At 37.3% G+C, this 16,457-nt stretch overlaps 1 protein-coding gene across 7 annotated transcripts in view; it reads left to right on the top strand.

The window, feature by feature from the left end:
• TPK1 (thiamin pyrophosphokinase 1) overlaps window positions 1–16,457 on the top strand; it is a 380,490-nt gene that overhangs the window by 193,769 nt on the left and 170,264 nt on the right. For all 7 annotated transcript variants that reach the window (XM_074378961.1, XM_010340431.3, XM_074378962.1 and 4 more), the window contains one exon: window positions 11,583–11,678. In XM_074378961.1, coding sequence (XP_074235062.1) covers window positions 11,583–11,678 — 96 coding nt within the window. The remainder of the gene's footprint in view (window positions 1–11,582; window positions 11,679–16,457) is intronic.

The raw sequence follows: 16,457 nt of genomic DNA on the forward strand, positions 1-16,457 counted from the left end.
ATATTTAATCCACCTACTTGTCATTTTCATATCTAAATACAGGTAAAACATTGAAATGAAGAAAGAAGTTATTTGTTAGGCATCTTCTGTTTCAGCCATACCATATGAAAGAGTATTTTCTTCATCTGTGGGAAGGCTGGTGATAAGAACTGTTCATTGCAAGCAATGAAAATAAATAGCTTTAACCACACAACATAGAACAAATATTTATTGTTCACATAACCGAAAAGGATAGAGGTGGATTCAGCTTCAGTGAGGCTTGGTGGGCTACTGAAGCAGTCTCCAGATACCTGGTTTCTTATTTCTTAACTCTTTGACCTGCACTGCCAGCTTCATACTCAAGTGCCACATTGTGGATCTCTGGCTCTAGGCTGTCCTCTTGTGTTGTAGTCTGGCTGCCATCTCAACATGTCTTTATTCTGAAGAACAGAAGTCTCTTCCAGGATTGATACACACATCCCAGCAATTCTTAATATACTCTTTGAGCTGAACTGTGGCATGTGCTCAACTCCAAACAATTTGCAGTGGATAAGGGGATAAATTATATTGATCACCCTTACCAGTCCTGATACCTCCAGAACTGGGTATCTAATTGTATACCTGAGAGAAGGGCAAAAAATGCTCAAAGAAAAATTGGATGCTAGTATCTAATAAAGTGGAGGAATTCATGCTGGTGACGTATCTTTTTTTTTTTTTTTTAACCATGTAGGAGTACCCTTTTCCCACAGGGGATATGTTCCAAGATCCCTAGTCGGTGCCTGAAACCATAAATAGTACTGAACTCTATATGCACTCTTTCCCTATGCATGCATACCTGTGATAAAGTTTAATTTGTAAATTAGTAAGAGATGAGCAGTAATAACTAATAAATAAATGTTATGTAAATGTGATCATTCCCTCAAAATATCTGATTATATTATACTCACCTATTTTTGGACAACTGATGATTGTGGGTAACTGAAACCCTTTAGCACAAAGCCATGGAAAAGGGGAGACTCCTGTCCTTGTTCTGGTGAAGTGTTCCTTCTAAAACTTGAAGAAAATGGAAGAAATAAAAAGGACACTATCTTCATATTACCATGACAAATTAATCTTTTTCAAGTTCCATTTAGCTGGGAATATGTTTTGTCTGTCTGTTTTTAGCATTGATGTAAGAATGGCTTGCAGTCAGGTGTGTTTATGAGGTGAGGTAGGGTACTAATCAATTCCAGTAGTCCCACTTTAACATACAGAGGAATGAAAAGTGTCAGTCAAAGAATGTGATAGTTATTCACAGGTCACCTATTTGAGTTTAGCCTCAAAATCTTTTATTAGCATTCATCTACTACAAGAATGCTAAACAACTCGTTTAATTATTTTTAATTGGAAAAAGTCTTTTATTGATTGATTTAGGCTAAGAAGAGATTGAGGAGCCAGTTCTGCTGAAAAGCATAGACTATATCTGATGTGTTTTGGCTATGTTCCCACCCAAAATCTTATCTTGAATTGTAATCCCATAATCTGCCTGTGTCAATGGAGAAACCAGGTGGAGGTAATTGAATCATGAGGATGGTTTCCTCCATGATGTTCTCCTGATAGTGAGTTCTCATAAGATCTGATGGTTTAATAAGTGTGTGGTAGTTCTTCCTGCATTTATTTTCCTCCTGCCACCCTGTGAAGAAAGTGCCTTGCTTCTTTGTTGCCTTCTGCCATGATTGTAATTGTAAGTTTCCTGGGACCTCCCCAGCCAAGCTGAACTGTGATTCAATTATGCCTCTTTCCCTCATAAATTATCCAGGCTCAGACAGTTCTTTATAGCGGTGTAAAAGTGGACTAATATGATATCTTTTCAGCTTTATAATTTTAGGAAATAACAAAATGTTCTTTTTATCATTGTCAATAGTATCTTCTCACCAAGGTACAATATGTAGAACATGTACTGCTATTCAAACATATGGCATGAGACATCTGCATTATAGCAAATATTCATTCATTTATTGAGCAAATATTTACTGAGTGCTTACTGTGTGCTGTTTGGGGTACTCAGGATAACACAGAAAACAAAACAATTAGCTTTGCCTCTATAGAATGTACATCCTCAACATAAACTGACATGGTATAAAGAGACAATAAATAATATGTAATATGTTAGGAAATGTTATTTCCTCTAGAGAGAACAGAAAATTCTGAGTAGGGTAAAGGTAGTCTTGACAGCCAAGATAGGTCTTGCTGGGGTCGGGCAGAGGGAATTGCATGAAGTCACAGTTTTATATAGGGTACCCAGGGTGTGCTTCATTAAGAAGGTGAAATTTTAACAAAGATTAGATGAAGGAAAGAAGTTACAGAGCTTTTATACCTATATTTTATTTAAATCCAACAACTACTTTTTGATATGAATTGTAACCTCTCCATATTTCACATAAGGATCATAAGAAGCCGGGGCAGTATAAAATTAGGGAGAGTTGGAAGTTTTCTGGTTCATATAGATTTTGTAAACAATAAAACTGTAGAAAATGAAAGATGGTTCTTTGTGTGTGGTTGATAAATACGTATAAGTGAAATCTTCAGTTTATGTTGAGGCTATATGGCATATTTGAGAATGCTCCTGGCAGTTTGAGCATTCTGAATTTCTAGAAAAGGGGAACAGAGTTTGAAGTGGAAGCTGTTTTGACTTTGTATTTGCGCAGTGAGCACATTTGGCATGTACATAGCAACATATGCTTAATGTACTTTTTCTTGTGTTACAGTAGACAGGCTAGGAATGGAGAAGCCCCAGCCAACTCTTGCCATTGTTCTTTCTTTGAGAGATTATTCTATTTAGTCAGCAATTAAATGTGCTCTTCCTATACCTTTCATTCCTACTTTTTGCCTTTGTTTTAATTTTTATATATTTTCATTTACTTATTAGCTCATTAATTCAACAGATGTTAGATAACTAATATTTGTCTTTAGTGATTATCATTGAGGTCATGATATGTTACATTTATTTAATACCTTTATGTCTCATATCATATAGATATGCATATATATATACATATAAAATTTTATGTGAATGATCTAGTGTAGAACCTTCATAAAATATTTATAATTATTAGTGCCATTTTTCTAAGTAAGTTATTCCTCATGAGTTTCAATCCATCTCATACTATAGGTTTCACAGCATGATTTATCTATTTTCTGAATCTTCATTACTTAGAGGATACGGTGTAAGAAAATAGTGTTTCTTTCCCTGCTTGTGCATATGATTATTTCTCATATACATGTAGCAGCTTTGAGAATAATGGCTTTGTTGATGAAACTAGAACCAATGGTATTTGAATTGTTTAAAAACTGCAGGAAAATCATTGTAAGTTCTTTGTCATTCTGACATAAGTCATCTTGAGAAATTATTTTCTTATTGCAAAAATCTCACTCTAATATTTGAAACCATTTATAATACTTAATGCTTTATGGCATTTTCTTAATAAAATATCTTGATTTTGCAGAATGTTACTTTTTTGATATACGTTCATTTAGTTTGGTTGTGGTTGACAATATGCCTTGTCTTGTACTGATATTCAGATACCTTGCACTGGACAGACTGCTAATGTTTGGGTAAAGGGCTCTGTTCTCACCTTCCTAGTCAGTATTGGGCTGAGATGTGGACACAGGTGGGGAACGCATGCCTATCACCTCTGTAAGTGTTTACTGAAGCTGAGAGGGATTGTTTTTATGTTACTTGGTATAAATTTGGATCCTAAATAGCTCAGGATTAGTGGAATGGAGATAAGAAAATAAAAGAAAGTATTCTAATTTAAAAGCAATGTATGACCTTACCTATATGATCTCGAAAAGGTACAACTAAGACCAGTTACAAAACAATGAAGGGATATATAGTTAAACTTGATATAAGCATTTTATGGAATTTTGATAGAATCATTGAGATAGGCAATAGGCTAGTTAGAAATTGGTCACTATAAATTTATATCAGCTTGGTGTGAGGGATAAGGGACTCAAGTTGATCATATACCAAATGTTTAATATATGCTTACTGACATTGACTGCTCTCTTTATTAATAGCAATAAATGACTTTAAAAATAGTATGAAAGGCTGGATGCGGTGGCTTATGCCTGTAACTCCAGCACTTTGGGAGGCCCAGGCGGGTGGATCACAAGGCCAGGAGTTCGAGACCAACATGACCAACATGGTGAAACCCCATCTCTACTAAAAATACAAAAATTAGACAGGCGTGATGGCAGGTGCCTGTAATCGTAGTTACTCGGGAGGCTGAGGCAGGAGAATCACTTGAACCTGGGAGACAGAGGTTGCAGTCAGCAAAGATTGCACCATTGCACTCCAGCCTGGGTAACAAAGCTAAACTCTGTCCCCCCCAAAAAAGGCAAAGAAAAGAAAAAAAAAGAGAAATTAGTCCATTCTCATGTTAATATGAAGAAATACCCAAGACTGGGTAATTTATAAAGGAAAGAGGTTTAATTGACTCAAAGTTTCTCATTGCTTGGGAGACTTCAGGAAACTTACAGTCATGGCAGAAGGTCAAGGAGAAGCAGGCACCTTCTAAACAGGGTGATAAGATGGAGTGAATGCAAGCAGGGGAAATGCCAGATGCTTATAAAACCATCAGATCTTGTGAGACTCACTATCACCAGAACAGCATGGGGGAGACCACCACCGTGATTCAATTACTTCCTACCAGGACCCTCTCAGGACTTGTTGAGATTACGGAGATTATAATTCAAGATGTGATTTCAGTGGTGATACAAACTTTATGATTCTGGCAGGCCCCTCCCAAATCTCACATCCTAACATTTCAAAACACATTCATGCCTTCCCAACAGTCTCCCAAAGTCTTAACTCATTCCAGCATGAACTCAAAAGTCCAAGTCCAAAGTCCCATCTGAGATTAGGCAAGTCCCTTCTGCCTATGAACCTGTAAAATCAAAAGCAAGTTAGTTACACCTAGATATAACAGAAGTACAGGCATTGGGTAAATACACACATTGCAAATGGGAGATGTTGGCCAAAACAAAGGGCTACAGGTCCCATGCAAGTCCAAAATCCAGTAAGGCATTTATTGAACCTTAAAGTTCCAAACTGATCTCCTTTGACTCCGTGTCTCATGTCCAGGTCACACTGATGCAAGAGATGGGCTCCCATAGCCTTGTGCAGCTCAACCCCTTTGGCTTTGCAGGGTATAGCGTCACTCTCAGTTGCTTTTATGGGCTGTCATTGAGTAACTGCAGCTTTTCCAGGAGGACAGTGCAAGCTGTCACTGGATCTACCATTCTGGGGTCTGGAGGACAGTGGCCCTCCTCTCATGGCTTCGCTAGGTAGTGCCCCAGTTGGGACTCTGGGTGGAGGCTCTGACTCCACATTTTCCCTCTGCACTGCCCTAGCAGAGGTTCTCCATGGGGGCTCTGCCCCTGCAGCAATCTTCTTCCTGGACAGTCAGGCATTTCCATACATCTTCTGAAATCTGGGTTAGAAGTTCCCAAAACTTCAGTTCTTGACTTATTTGCACCTACAGGCCCTATATACCATGTGTAAGCCACCACTTAGGGCTTGGACCCTCTGAGACAATGGCCTGAGCTTTATCTTGTCCCCTTTTAGCCACAGCTGGGACTGAAATAACTAGGATGCAGGGCACCATGTCCTGAGGCTGCACAGAGCAGGGGGAACCTGGACCCAGCACATGAAACCATTTTCTCCTTCTAGGCCACTGGGCCTGTGTTGGGAGGGGCTGCTGTGAAGGTCTCTGACATGCCCTGGAGATGTTTTCCCCATTGTCATTGGATTAACATTCTATTCTTTGTTACTTATGCAAATTTATGCAGTTGGCTTGAATTTTCCAAATGTTTATGCTCTGCTTCCTCTTGAATGCTATGCCACTTAGAAATTTCTTCTGCCAGATATCCTAAGTCATCTCTCTCAAGTTCAAAGTACCACATATTTCTATGGCAGGGGCAAAACTGTCATAAGCCTCTTTGCTAAAGCATAGTAAGAGTGACCTTTGCTCCAGTTCTGGAGAAGTTCCTCATCTCCATCTGACACCACCTTAGCCTGGACTTCATTTTCCATATCACTATCAGAACTTTGGTTAAAGTCATTCAACAGGTCTCTAGGAAGTTCTAAAATTTCCTACATCTTCCTGTCTTCTTAATCCTCCAAGTCTCTAGAGAGTTCTAAACTGTCAAACATATTCCTGTCTTCTGCTGAGTCCTCCAAATGGTTCTACCAGTTTTACCCAGTTCCAAAGTTGCTTCCACATTTTCAGGCATCTTTACAGTAGCACCCTTCTCCTGGTACCAATTTATGTATAGTTTGTTCTCGCACCGCTCTGAAGAAATACCCAAGACTGGGTAATTTATAAAGGAAAAAGCTTTAATTGACTCACAGTGTTGTGTTGGTGCGGAGGCCTCAGGAAACTTACAATCATGGTGGATGGCAAAGGCTAAGCAGGAACCTTCACAGGGAGGCAAGATGGAGGAAGTGCAAGCAGGGGAAATGGCAGATGTATATAAACCATCAAATCTCATAAGACTCACTCAATTTCATGAGAACAGAATGGAGGAAACTGCCCCAGTGATTCAGTTACTTCCCACCAGGACCCTATCACAATACATGGGGATTATGGGAACAATTCAAGATGAGATTTTGGTGAGGGCACAGCCAAATCATATCAGAAATGTTTAAGATATACACAAGTATAAATGCTTAAATAATAAACCAAATACTTTTGTAACCATGACACAACTCTATAAATGCTGCCTATACAGTTCAAGATTTCTGTGGCCCTTTCTCATGGTTAAATCTAAAATAATTTATTCTCTTATATTTGTTAATACTTTAAAGAAAGCTACATTAAATCCTATGTAAATGTAATAAGCATGTTTTTAACATTGTGTATATATATGCAGTTTTACTGCCTGTGTGATTCTGTAACTCATTAATGTGTCACACATTTATTCTTCTATGGGTTTTTTGTTGTTCATTCATTTTTGTCACAGAATAACCAAGTGTTTAAATATTCCACAAGTTTTTTGTTAATCTAAGGTATGACAAATGTGTATCAGTGACTTTTACTTGAGTTTATCTGATTACTAGTGAAAACCAACATTCTTTCATATGTTTGTCTTTTTCTTTTGCTAGTCTTTAACTTGCCTAATAAAATATTTTGCGTATTTGCTTTTGTGGCTCACTGCAGCCTCGACCTTCTGAGCTCAAGCAATTCTCCCACCTCAGCCTCCCAAGGTATCCACCACCGTGTTTGGCTAATTTTTTTTTTTTTTTTTTTTTTTTTTTTTTTGTAGTGATGGGTTTTTGCCAAGTTACCAAGGCTTGACTCAGATTTCTGTCCTCAAGCAATCCTACATGTGTCTTGGCTTTTTCACGTGTATTAGTGATATGGTTTGACTATTTCCCCACCCAAATCTCATTTTGAATTCTCATGTATTGTGGGAGAGACCTGCTGGGCAGTAATTGAATCATGGGGCAAGTCTTTCCTGTGCTGTTCTCATCATAGTGAATAAATCTCACAAGATCTGATAGTTTTAAAAAGGAGAATTTTCCTAAATAAGCTCTCTCTTTGCCTGCTGCCATCCATGTAAGATGTGGCTTACTCCTCCTTTCCTTCTGCCGTGATAGTGAGGTCTCCCCAGCCATATTGAACCCTAAGTCCAATTAAACCTCTTCCTTTTGTAAATTACCCACTCTAGGGTATGTCTTTATCAACAACATGAAAATGAAATACTGCAATTAATTGGCTTTTTTAGGTTTGCTGCTCTTTAACTTGCCTATTAAAATATTTTGTCCATTTTTTCATCCAGTTATTTATTATTTATAGATTTTTACAAATTATGAATTCTGGATAGTAATCTTTTTTTTTAACTTATGTTTGTGGAAAATAACTTCTTTCATTTTGAAGCTTTTTAATTTTATGCATATTGAAAAAAGTTAGTTAAAATTAGCTGAATTTATTAATTCTCTTCAGATTTATATTTATTTTTGCACTTCATTTAAAATATCACTACAATCATTTTCTTTTCTGTTTTTCGTAAATGTTTTGAGAGTTTGCTATTAAGTTTCCAAATATGTGTATGTGTATGTCTATTTTTATCTTCCCCATTCTGTTCAGTTATCTATTTACCAACTAAATATTGAACACTTTCTGTGTGCCAGTGACTGTTCTAGTTCCTAAAGACAGCTGTGCTCACACAAGCAAATATCTCTGCTTCCGTGGTTCTAATATTCTACTGTTTCATTTTGCCAGTATCCTGTTGTTTTAATTAATTTATATGTCTGAATATCTGGAAAGGCAAGGTCAACCACCTTGTTCTTCTGTGAAATTGCCCTTGCTTTTTTTTTTTTTTCTGATCCCTTATTCTTTCATGTAAATCCTGCTGACTTTCACGAAAAATATTGTCGACTTGATAGATGACTTTTATCTTTCTGTCCTTGTGATTCTTTGATACTCTTTCCATGTATATGTGAAAAATTATATTTTAAGACTAATTAGCCAGGTGTGTTGGCTCACACCTGTAATCCCAGCACTTTGGGGGCCAAGGCCATAGAATTGCTTGAGCCCAGGAATTTGAGAGCAACCTGGGTAACATAGGAAAACCCCATCACTACAAAAACATTAACTGAGCATGGTGGTACATGCCTGTAGTCCCAGCTACTTGGGAGGCTGAAGTAGGAGGATTGCTTTAGTCCAGGAGGTCAAGGCTGCAGTGAGCCATGATTGTGCCACTGCACTCCAGCCTATGGGACAGAGGAAGACCCTGTCTCAAAAAGAAAAAAACAAAAAGTATAGTCTGAGAATGGAGCCATTTGTTGGTTCATAACACAATACTTTGTATACTAAAAACATTTTACATAAGTGAGAAAAAAATCGAAGATAGCAGTACTTGAAACAAAAATTGCCACTCTTTGGCATCATAAGTCTATTTTTTGTGCATTTCTGTTAGGAAACTTATTAAAAACTACTTATTAGAAAGTAATAATTACCAAATTTCATGGCTTTAATATCTTCTCAGTCCTTGGATAGCAAGTGTGAGGGTTTTCTTTTTCTTTTTTTGAGAAATTATATCAGTGGAATTTTTCACAGCACCTCAGTTCTTCTGACGTTCGGAAATTGGGCTTCATGTTAAATTAATCATAAATATTAATATATAGTGGGGAGTGTTGCTCGATACCTTATAGTATTTCTACATTGTTTCTTGTTTGCAGGATCTTGGTAGTTTCTCATCTTTATCTTTCTGGTTCTCCTCTCTTAGATCTTAGTATGTTACCCTAAGACCCAGAAAACAGTAGAAACATCTTTAGTTAGCCACAGGCCTGTTACTGCACTTTGGTTAAGATTTCGTTTTTCAGGTCTCCTTTTTAAGTGTTGGCAGCTGCCCTGCAACTGCTATTAGAGCTATTTCCACTTCTAGTGAGTTTATTCTCAGTCTGTGATGAGATTAGAACCATTGAAACTTGTGAATGGCTGTTTATCAGTTAAACACTTTCAACGACTTTATATAAATTCTTGAGTTAGATTCACTCTGAATTTTTCAGTGCTAATCTCTCTCCATGTCCTGAACCAAGGATTTCTATGTGTTTATTGTAAATGGTGAGGTAAAGTAAGATATTCCAGCCTTGCTCATATGTTTCAAGTAGGTTTTTTTTAAAAATAGCATCCTTCTTTTGAAACTAACTCTAGAGATCTTATATGACGTTTTTCTATCAGCTACCTAAGAATTTGTTTTACTTGGTGAGGGTAAATAAATAGGATTTCTAGTCATGTCTCTGCTGCTGATTACTACCTAGCTGTCCAATTGTCAGCAGGTGAACTTTTGTCTCTCATTTTTATTTTCTTAATCTATAAAATGTTGCAGTGGGTACTACATAGATTACTTCCTGGGTTTTGTTTAACTGTCATTTTCTCCGTGGCTCTCTATGTGGATTCTGTGAAGGTAGATAATAATCTATTAATCATTCATTATGTTGAATTTTCTATTTGCCTTTTAAATTTAATTTCATTTTAAATGCTGACAATATGCCTATCGTCAGGATTTAAAAGAGGAAGACAATTTTTGATTGTCAAATTTGGCATATTTAGCAATAAGATACTACACAGTTGTACCCCCTAGCCAGTGTATATTATTATAAATATATTTGTAAAAAATCAATTTTCTTCCTCAGAAATATTCTTTAAACGTTTATTGAACATTTACTATGCAACAAACTGGTGCCTGGTACTGGAAACAATAATGAATGAACCTACCCTTGAGGAACTTTCAGTGTAAAGATTTTTGCTTTGGTGGCAGTCTGTTCAGCCCTGCTAATATTCCTGCATGCCCTGGCATATGCAGCTATCTTCCTTATTAGGAGTGCTAATCTGAGAAGGGTCACTTCTTTACGTCCTTGCTTGGTGATTATAGTAAATTTCATTGTTCTTGTAGGATCAGGAAAGTATATGTCAATGATCATGTAAAGATGACATATATATCTTTTAGAGCATAATGTATTTCTGAATGATGAGAAATTAATTTTTTCATTGGTCACTATATTGTAGAAGAGTCATAAATGAATGAAGCACAGGTTGAGCTTGACACATTTAAAGAGACCTTGAAGTAAAAGAAGAACCTTTAAATCTACCGAGAATGGTTCTTAGAATAATTTAAGAGGCAGTATGGGTGTTTTGTATCCTTGAAAACTCTTTGAATGGCAACTTTATATACTAGATTATATTTAACTTTCCCTTACTCAGCTGTTTGTCAGAGTCCAAGAATTGTTTTATTCCTGAATTAAGAAGTCTGAAGTCCCATCATGCTTACTTTATGTACCTTTGCCTCTGTATGACATTGGAGGAAAAGGTGTCATTTCAAAAATATGGTTTCTTTAGCCATGTAAGTTCACTAGTGCCAACAAACTGGCACTTTTGTGGCTTCATACTTATAAATATATTTCATTGTTTTTCACTGGGTAAGTTATCTTGTAGAGAAGGCAAAGAACTTATAAATTTACTTCATTATGTCGAAAAGATAATCCAGGAGCCATATTTACGCAGACATAGCTCTTTGTTCTGTGTCTCACAAGGGAGAAAGAAGCTTTTATAAAAGAATATTGTAGGACTGCTGACTTGATTTTACTTAAAATGTAAAGTTTTATTATTCAATGTTAATATTAGTTTTCTTCATTCATGTAAACAAACTCATCAGTTCTGCTTAAAGAACTTCAAAGTTTCATCAAATAGTTTCATTTTAATTTCAGGTAATTGAACTGACAATATAATTTATTATACTTGTATCAAAGTCCTTATGTTAATCTTGAATGTAATCACATCAGTATTTTTAAAAGACCCATTAATGTAGTATAATCTATACTTTTCTTAAATAAAATGATTGTCATAATCAGTCCATTATTGTAACACTCTAATACCATTTCTGAAATGTTCCATGATGTGAAATTAAAAAGATAATGATAATGATTCTAATGATATGGGAACAATAAAGGCATAATAGGATGGTCTATTGATACGTTATCTTTTATGGGTCTTGATCTTGTTCGTAAGGGTGAAATTACTTCTTATTCTTACCTTTTCTTTTGCTTTAATACATAGGGATGTGAGCTTATTTCAACTCCTGATCAAGACCACACTGACTTTACTAAGTGCCTTAAAATGCTCCAAAAGAAGATAGAAGAAACTGACTTAAAGGTAATACATACACGTAGTTGGTGGTTATTACAAAGGTTATGAAAAATGTGGGTTTTTTTCACTCAGCTGAAATGGACATTTACTTTTGCGCCTTTTTTGTTGTTGTTAAATTGCTGCCAGGTTTTTTCCCCCCTATATATCGGATAAATCTGTACTTAGCTGCCAAAACATTAACATGTACACTTAAACCAGGGGACAAAAATCTAAACATCTTAGTGGCAAGGTAATGAAATGGGTGAACTGGACCATGTGTAAGGTAATCAAAACTGGGAACTCATTCTTGCCCGAAAGTGACTATCTGCTGTTCATCTCTAGTTGATTGTTGCCATGAAGAGCTATATATATTTTTGTACTATGTCTATTTACATATTGTATAGGCAAAACAAGCAAATGTGGCCTTGATTTGGCCCATTGGTATCATTGCAAATTTTTATATAAGCGAATATCAACTTTTTTTTAAACCAGAGAAGAGTCTACTGCTTTGCATTATGTGCTCTTCAAGGTATCCAGTACTGATAGTCACCTAGCATCTAAATCTTTAATTGCATTAATTGGTTAGTACACAAGTTTATGTTTTATTTTTTGAAAGCTGTTGAAATGGCATGCAGAGTTTTTTAAGTCTGTGATTAATGAAGAGCTACAAAATTAAACCTGAAGCATTGAGTGACAATTGACCTTTCCCCCCCGACCCCATTCAGGGGCAATAAGTTTTAAGCTGAGATGAATGATCAATTGTGTAATTTTAAATCAAGAAAAGCAGGAAAACAGTCTTGTATATTAGAATGGTTTTGATACTGCAAGTAACAGAAAACACATTTCAATCTGCTCTCAATAACCATGTGATAAAGGGCAGCCTTGAGACAGAGCTCTATCAAACTCATGCTCTTTCTCTCTTATTTATCCTGGCTCTGCTGTGTAGGCTTTGTCTTCACACTAGTTTCCCTGATTGTCCAGCCGCCACCTGCAGTAACATTTTACGCTTCACATGTAGGGGGATTAAGTCATAGAGTTGGGGAGACACATCACCTCCCACCATCGTAGGACTTAACTTTAAGATCTCTCCATTAAACCACTCTTGCTTTTGGCAAAAGAAAATGAGAGAATCCTGACTGTCTTTGGTGGGAGCCAGCTATGGGATCAATCCACGTGGCTTATGTATTCAAACTACATGGGTAATACATATTTTGCAGGATGGGATAGATACCAGAGTGGCAGCTCTAACAAAAATTTATTAAACATAAACTCTAGCATATATTTACTAAGTTACAGTAGTAAATTCTTTTCTCCCTTTGAAGTAAAACCTTGTTAACTATCACAATTGGCAAATAGCTCAATCTGCGAACTCACCAAAATAATTTTGTGAACATTTCTTACCTCTGTTTTAGCTTTGCTGAGCTCTATCAAGTGTATTGTGCTATTTCTAGCAGTAAACTGCTATAATTATTTGTTTAATGAAAGCAGAAAAGAGCTAATTGAGATTTATTTCATCCAGATATCACTGATTTGATATTTCTTAGGAAAAAAAATTGTAAATATTCACAGCTATGTTTTGTTTTTCCCGGCACCTCCAGTGACATGATTAAAAGCTAAGATGCAATTATGTGAGTCTAATGCCTTCCATCTAACCAATAGCATCTGTAATACAGTATTCTGTTATTGAGCCTTGAAACAAATAATCATATCTTAACAAGGCCCAAATCTAGAGAGAGCCTCAAACTGGAAGAAGAGGGTATGATCTGCAACCAAATTTGACAGTCCTGGTCAATCCAGTGGAGTCTTGAAGCAAGACTAGCTGTTAGAGGACCCCTGCATTGGACAGAAATAGCAACAACCTTGTACTCCAACGTGATTAGTCACAGACTAGAGGATGCTCAGGAGGAATGTAGACTTGGCCCAGAGGTTGCCAGGAAAGACCACAGACTCAGTGGCATGACGTCCTGCCTCCTGAAGGGGTGGCAGCTAGGGGCCTCCACACAGCCTACAGTGAGCTCTTTTTTTTATTGCATTTTAGGTTTTGGAGTACATGTGAAGAACATGCAAGATTGTTGCATAGGTACACACGTGGCAGTGTGGTTTGCTGCCTTCCTCCCCATCACCTATATCTAGCATTTCTCCCCATGTTCTCTCTCCCTAACTCCCCACCCCCACTGTCCCTCTCCTGTTTCCCCCCAACAGACCCCAGTGTGTAGTGCTCCCCTCCCTGTGTCCATGCATTCTCATTGCTCAACACCCACCTATGAGTGAGAACATGCAGTGTTTGATTTTCTGCTCTTGTGTCAGTTTGCTGAGAATGATGGTTTCCAGGTTCATCCATGTCCCTACAAAGGACATGAACCCATCGTTTTTGATGGCTGCATAATATTCCATGGGGTATATGTGCCACATTTTCCCTGTCCAGTGAGTTTTTTTTTTTTTTTGAAGAGCAGTGCAGTGGTTCACTGCCTGTGCTGCCTCAGGCCCCGACATGCCTTGGGGCCAAGGCGTTCTCCCACCCCATCCCGCACCAGGGTTTCTCCTTGATCCTAAAATATGCCACATTTCCTCCTCTCTCCTGCTTTAACGTGTTTTCATGTACAGTATGTTGTCCCCTCTACTTTGAATCTTATTTTTTCTTTTCTTTGCTTGCATACCAGAGGATTTCATTTCTTTGTGTGTGTGGTCTGGACATGAATTTATTTGTGTTTATATAATTTTTGTTAAAATAGGTTTTAGGGTACAAGTCGTTTTTGGTTACGTGGATAAATTGTACATTGTTGAAGTCTTAGAGTTTAGTGTGCCTGTTACCTTAGCAGTGAACATTCTGCTCAATATGTAGTTTTTCATCCCTCAACCCCCCCCCACCCTCTCCTCTTCTGAGTCTTCAGTGTCCATTATATCACTATGTGTTTGCATATCCGTGGCTTAGCTCTCACATATAAATGAGAAAATGCAGTATTTGGTTTTCCATCTCTGAGTTACTTCACTTAGAATAATGGGCATGGCAGAGTTTGAGCGGCTGTCCTTAACTACCACTCCAGGTTAGGGTTAGCTACTGTACATTTCCATACCCTCCTTTATTTTTTCCTTAGGGCATTCTGAAAAATTTTAATCATTTTACTAATTATTTCTAATTATTTGCCTAAAGTCATCCTTGCCAACTTGACTGTATAACCCATGAAGCTGAGCTCCGGTCTGCTTATTCATAACTTGACAGCAGTACTCTGCATATAAGAAGTACTCCCTGAAAGTGTGGTACCTTTTATGCACTACAAGAACACACAGGAGAGTGGAATGTAACAGTTAGGAGACAGGCTTTTTAGAGAAGGCTGAGACCTATAATAAGTAAATAGGAGCTAGACAGTGCAATAGTCCATTTTGCGTTGCTATAAGGGAATACCTGAGGCTAGGTAATTTATAAAGATAAGTGTTGTATTTGGCTTATGCTTATGCTAGCTCTATAAGCATGGCATCAGAACCTGTTTGGCTTCTCATGACCCCTCAGGAAGCTTTTACTCATGGCAAAAGGTAAAGGGGAAGCAGGCCTGTCACATGGCAGAAAGGGAGCAAGAAAGATGCCAGGGTCTTTGTATAAACCAGTTCTCTTGTGAACTAATAGAGTGAGAACTTACTCATTAGAACAAAGGTGGCACCTAGCCATTCATGAGGGATCCACCCCCATGACCCAAACACCTTCCATGAGGCTCCACTTCAGACATTGGGGATCACGTTTCAACATGAGATTTGGAGGGGACAAGCATCCAGACTATATCAGGCAGCAAAGGGGAGAAGAGTGTTTCAAGAAGTACCATAATGTAGAGAGAGTGTGGATAGCACTTTGTAGGAGTGGATAAAACTCCATCTCTGTCCTCATAGGGTCCTGGCTAGGCCTTGAGAATTAAATTGACCTGAGATAGATTAACATGAGCAAAGCATAAAATTTTATTTCATACAAATATTACATGGCATGAGAGCCCTTATAAAGAAATGAAGACCAAGAGAAGTACTTAAAGCCAGTTACTTTTGTACTAGATTGGACAAAGAAAAGTAAGTTGTAAAGAAGCATCTAACTTATATGGGGAGGCTTAAAAGTTAAGAATTATTTTTATCACAAGACAAGGATGCTCTTTCTCACCCTCACCCCTCCTATTCAACATAGTATTGGAAGTTCTAGGCAGGACAGTTAAGCAAGAGAAAGAAATAAAGGCTACTCAAATAGCAAGAGGGAATATCTTTGTTTGCAGATGACATGATCCTATATCTAGAAAACTCCATCATCTCAGCCTAAAAGCTTCTTAAGCTGATAAGCAGCATCTGCAAAGTCTCAGGATAAAATTTCAAGGTGCAAAAATCGCTGGCATTCTTATAAACCAACAACAGGCAAGCTGAGAGTAAATCATGAATGAACTCCCTATTCACAATTGCCACAAAAAGAATAAAATACCTAGTAATTCAGCTAGGGAGGAAAGTGAGGGACTTCTTCAAAGGGAGCTATAAACCACTGCTCAAAGAAATTAGAGATGATACAAACAAATGGAAAACATTCCATGCTCATGGATAGGAAGAATCAATATCATGAAAATGGCTATGCTGCCCAAAGTAATTTACAGATTCAGTATTATTCCCATTGAATAACTTGAGTAATAAAACTACCAACATATTCTTCACAGAATTAGAAGAAAACTATTTTGTAATTCATATGGAACCAAAAAAAGAGTCCAGATAGCCAAGGCAATCCTAAGCAAAAAGAACAAAGCTTAGAGGCATCACATTACCCAACTTCAAACTATTATAGGGCTACAG

Source organism: Saimiri boliviensis, chromosome 10 (genome assembly GCF_048565385.1).
Source record: "Saimiri boliviensis isolate mSaiBol1 chromosome 10, mSaiBol1.pri, whole genome shotgun sequence".
Taxonomy (NCBI): domain Eukaryota; kingdom Metazoa; phylum Chordata; class Mammalia; order Primates; family Cebidae; genus Saimiri; species Saimiri boliviensis.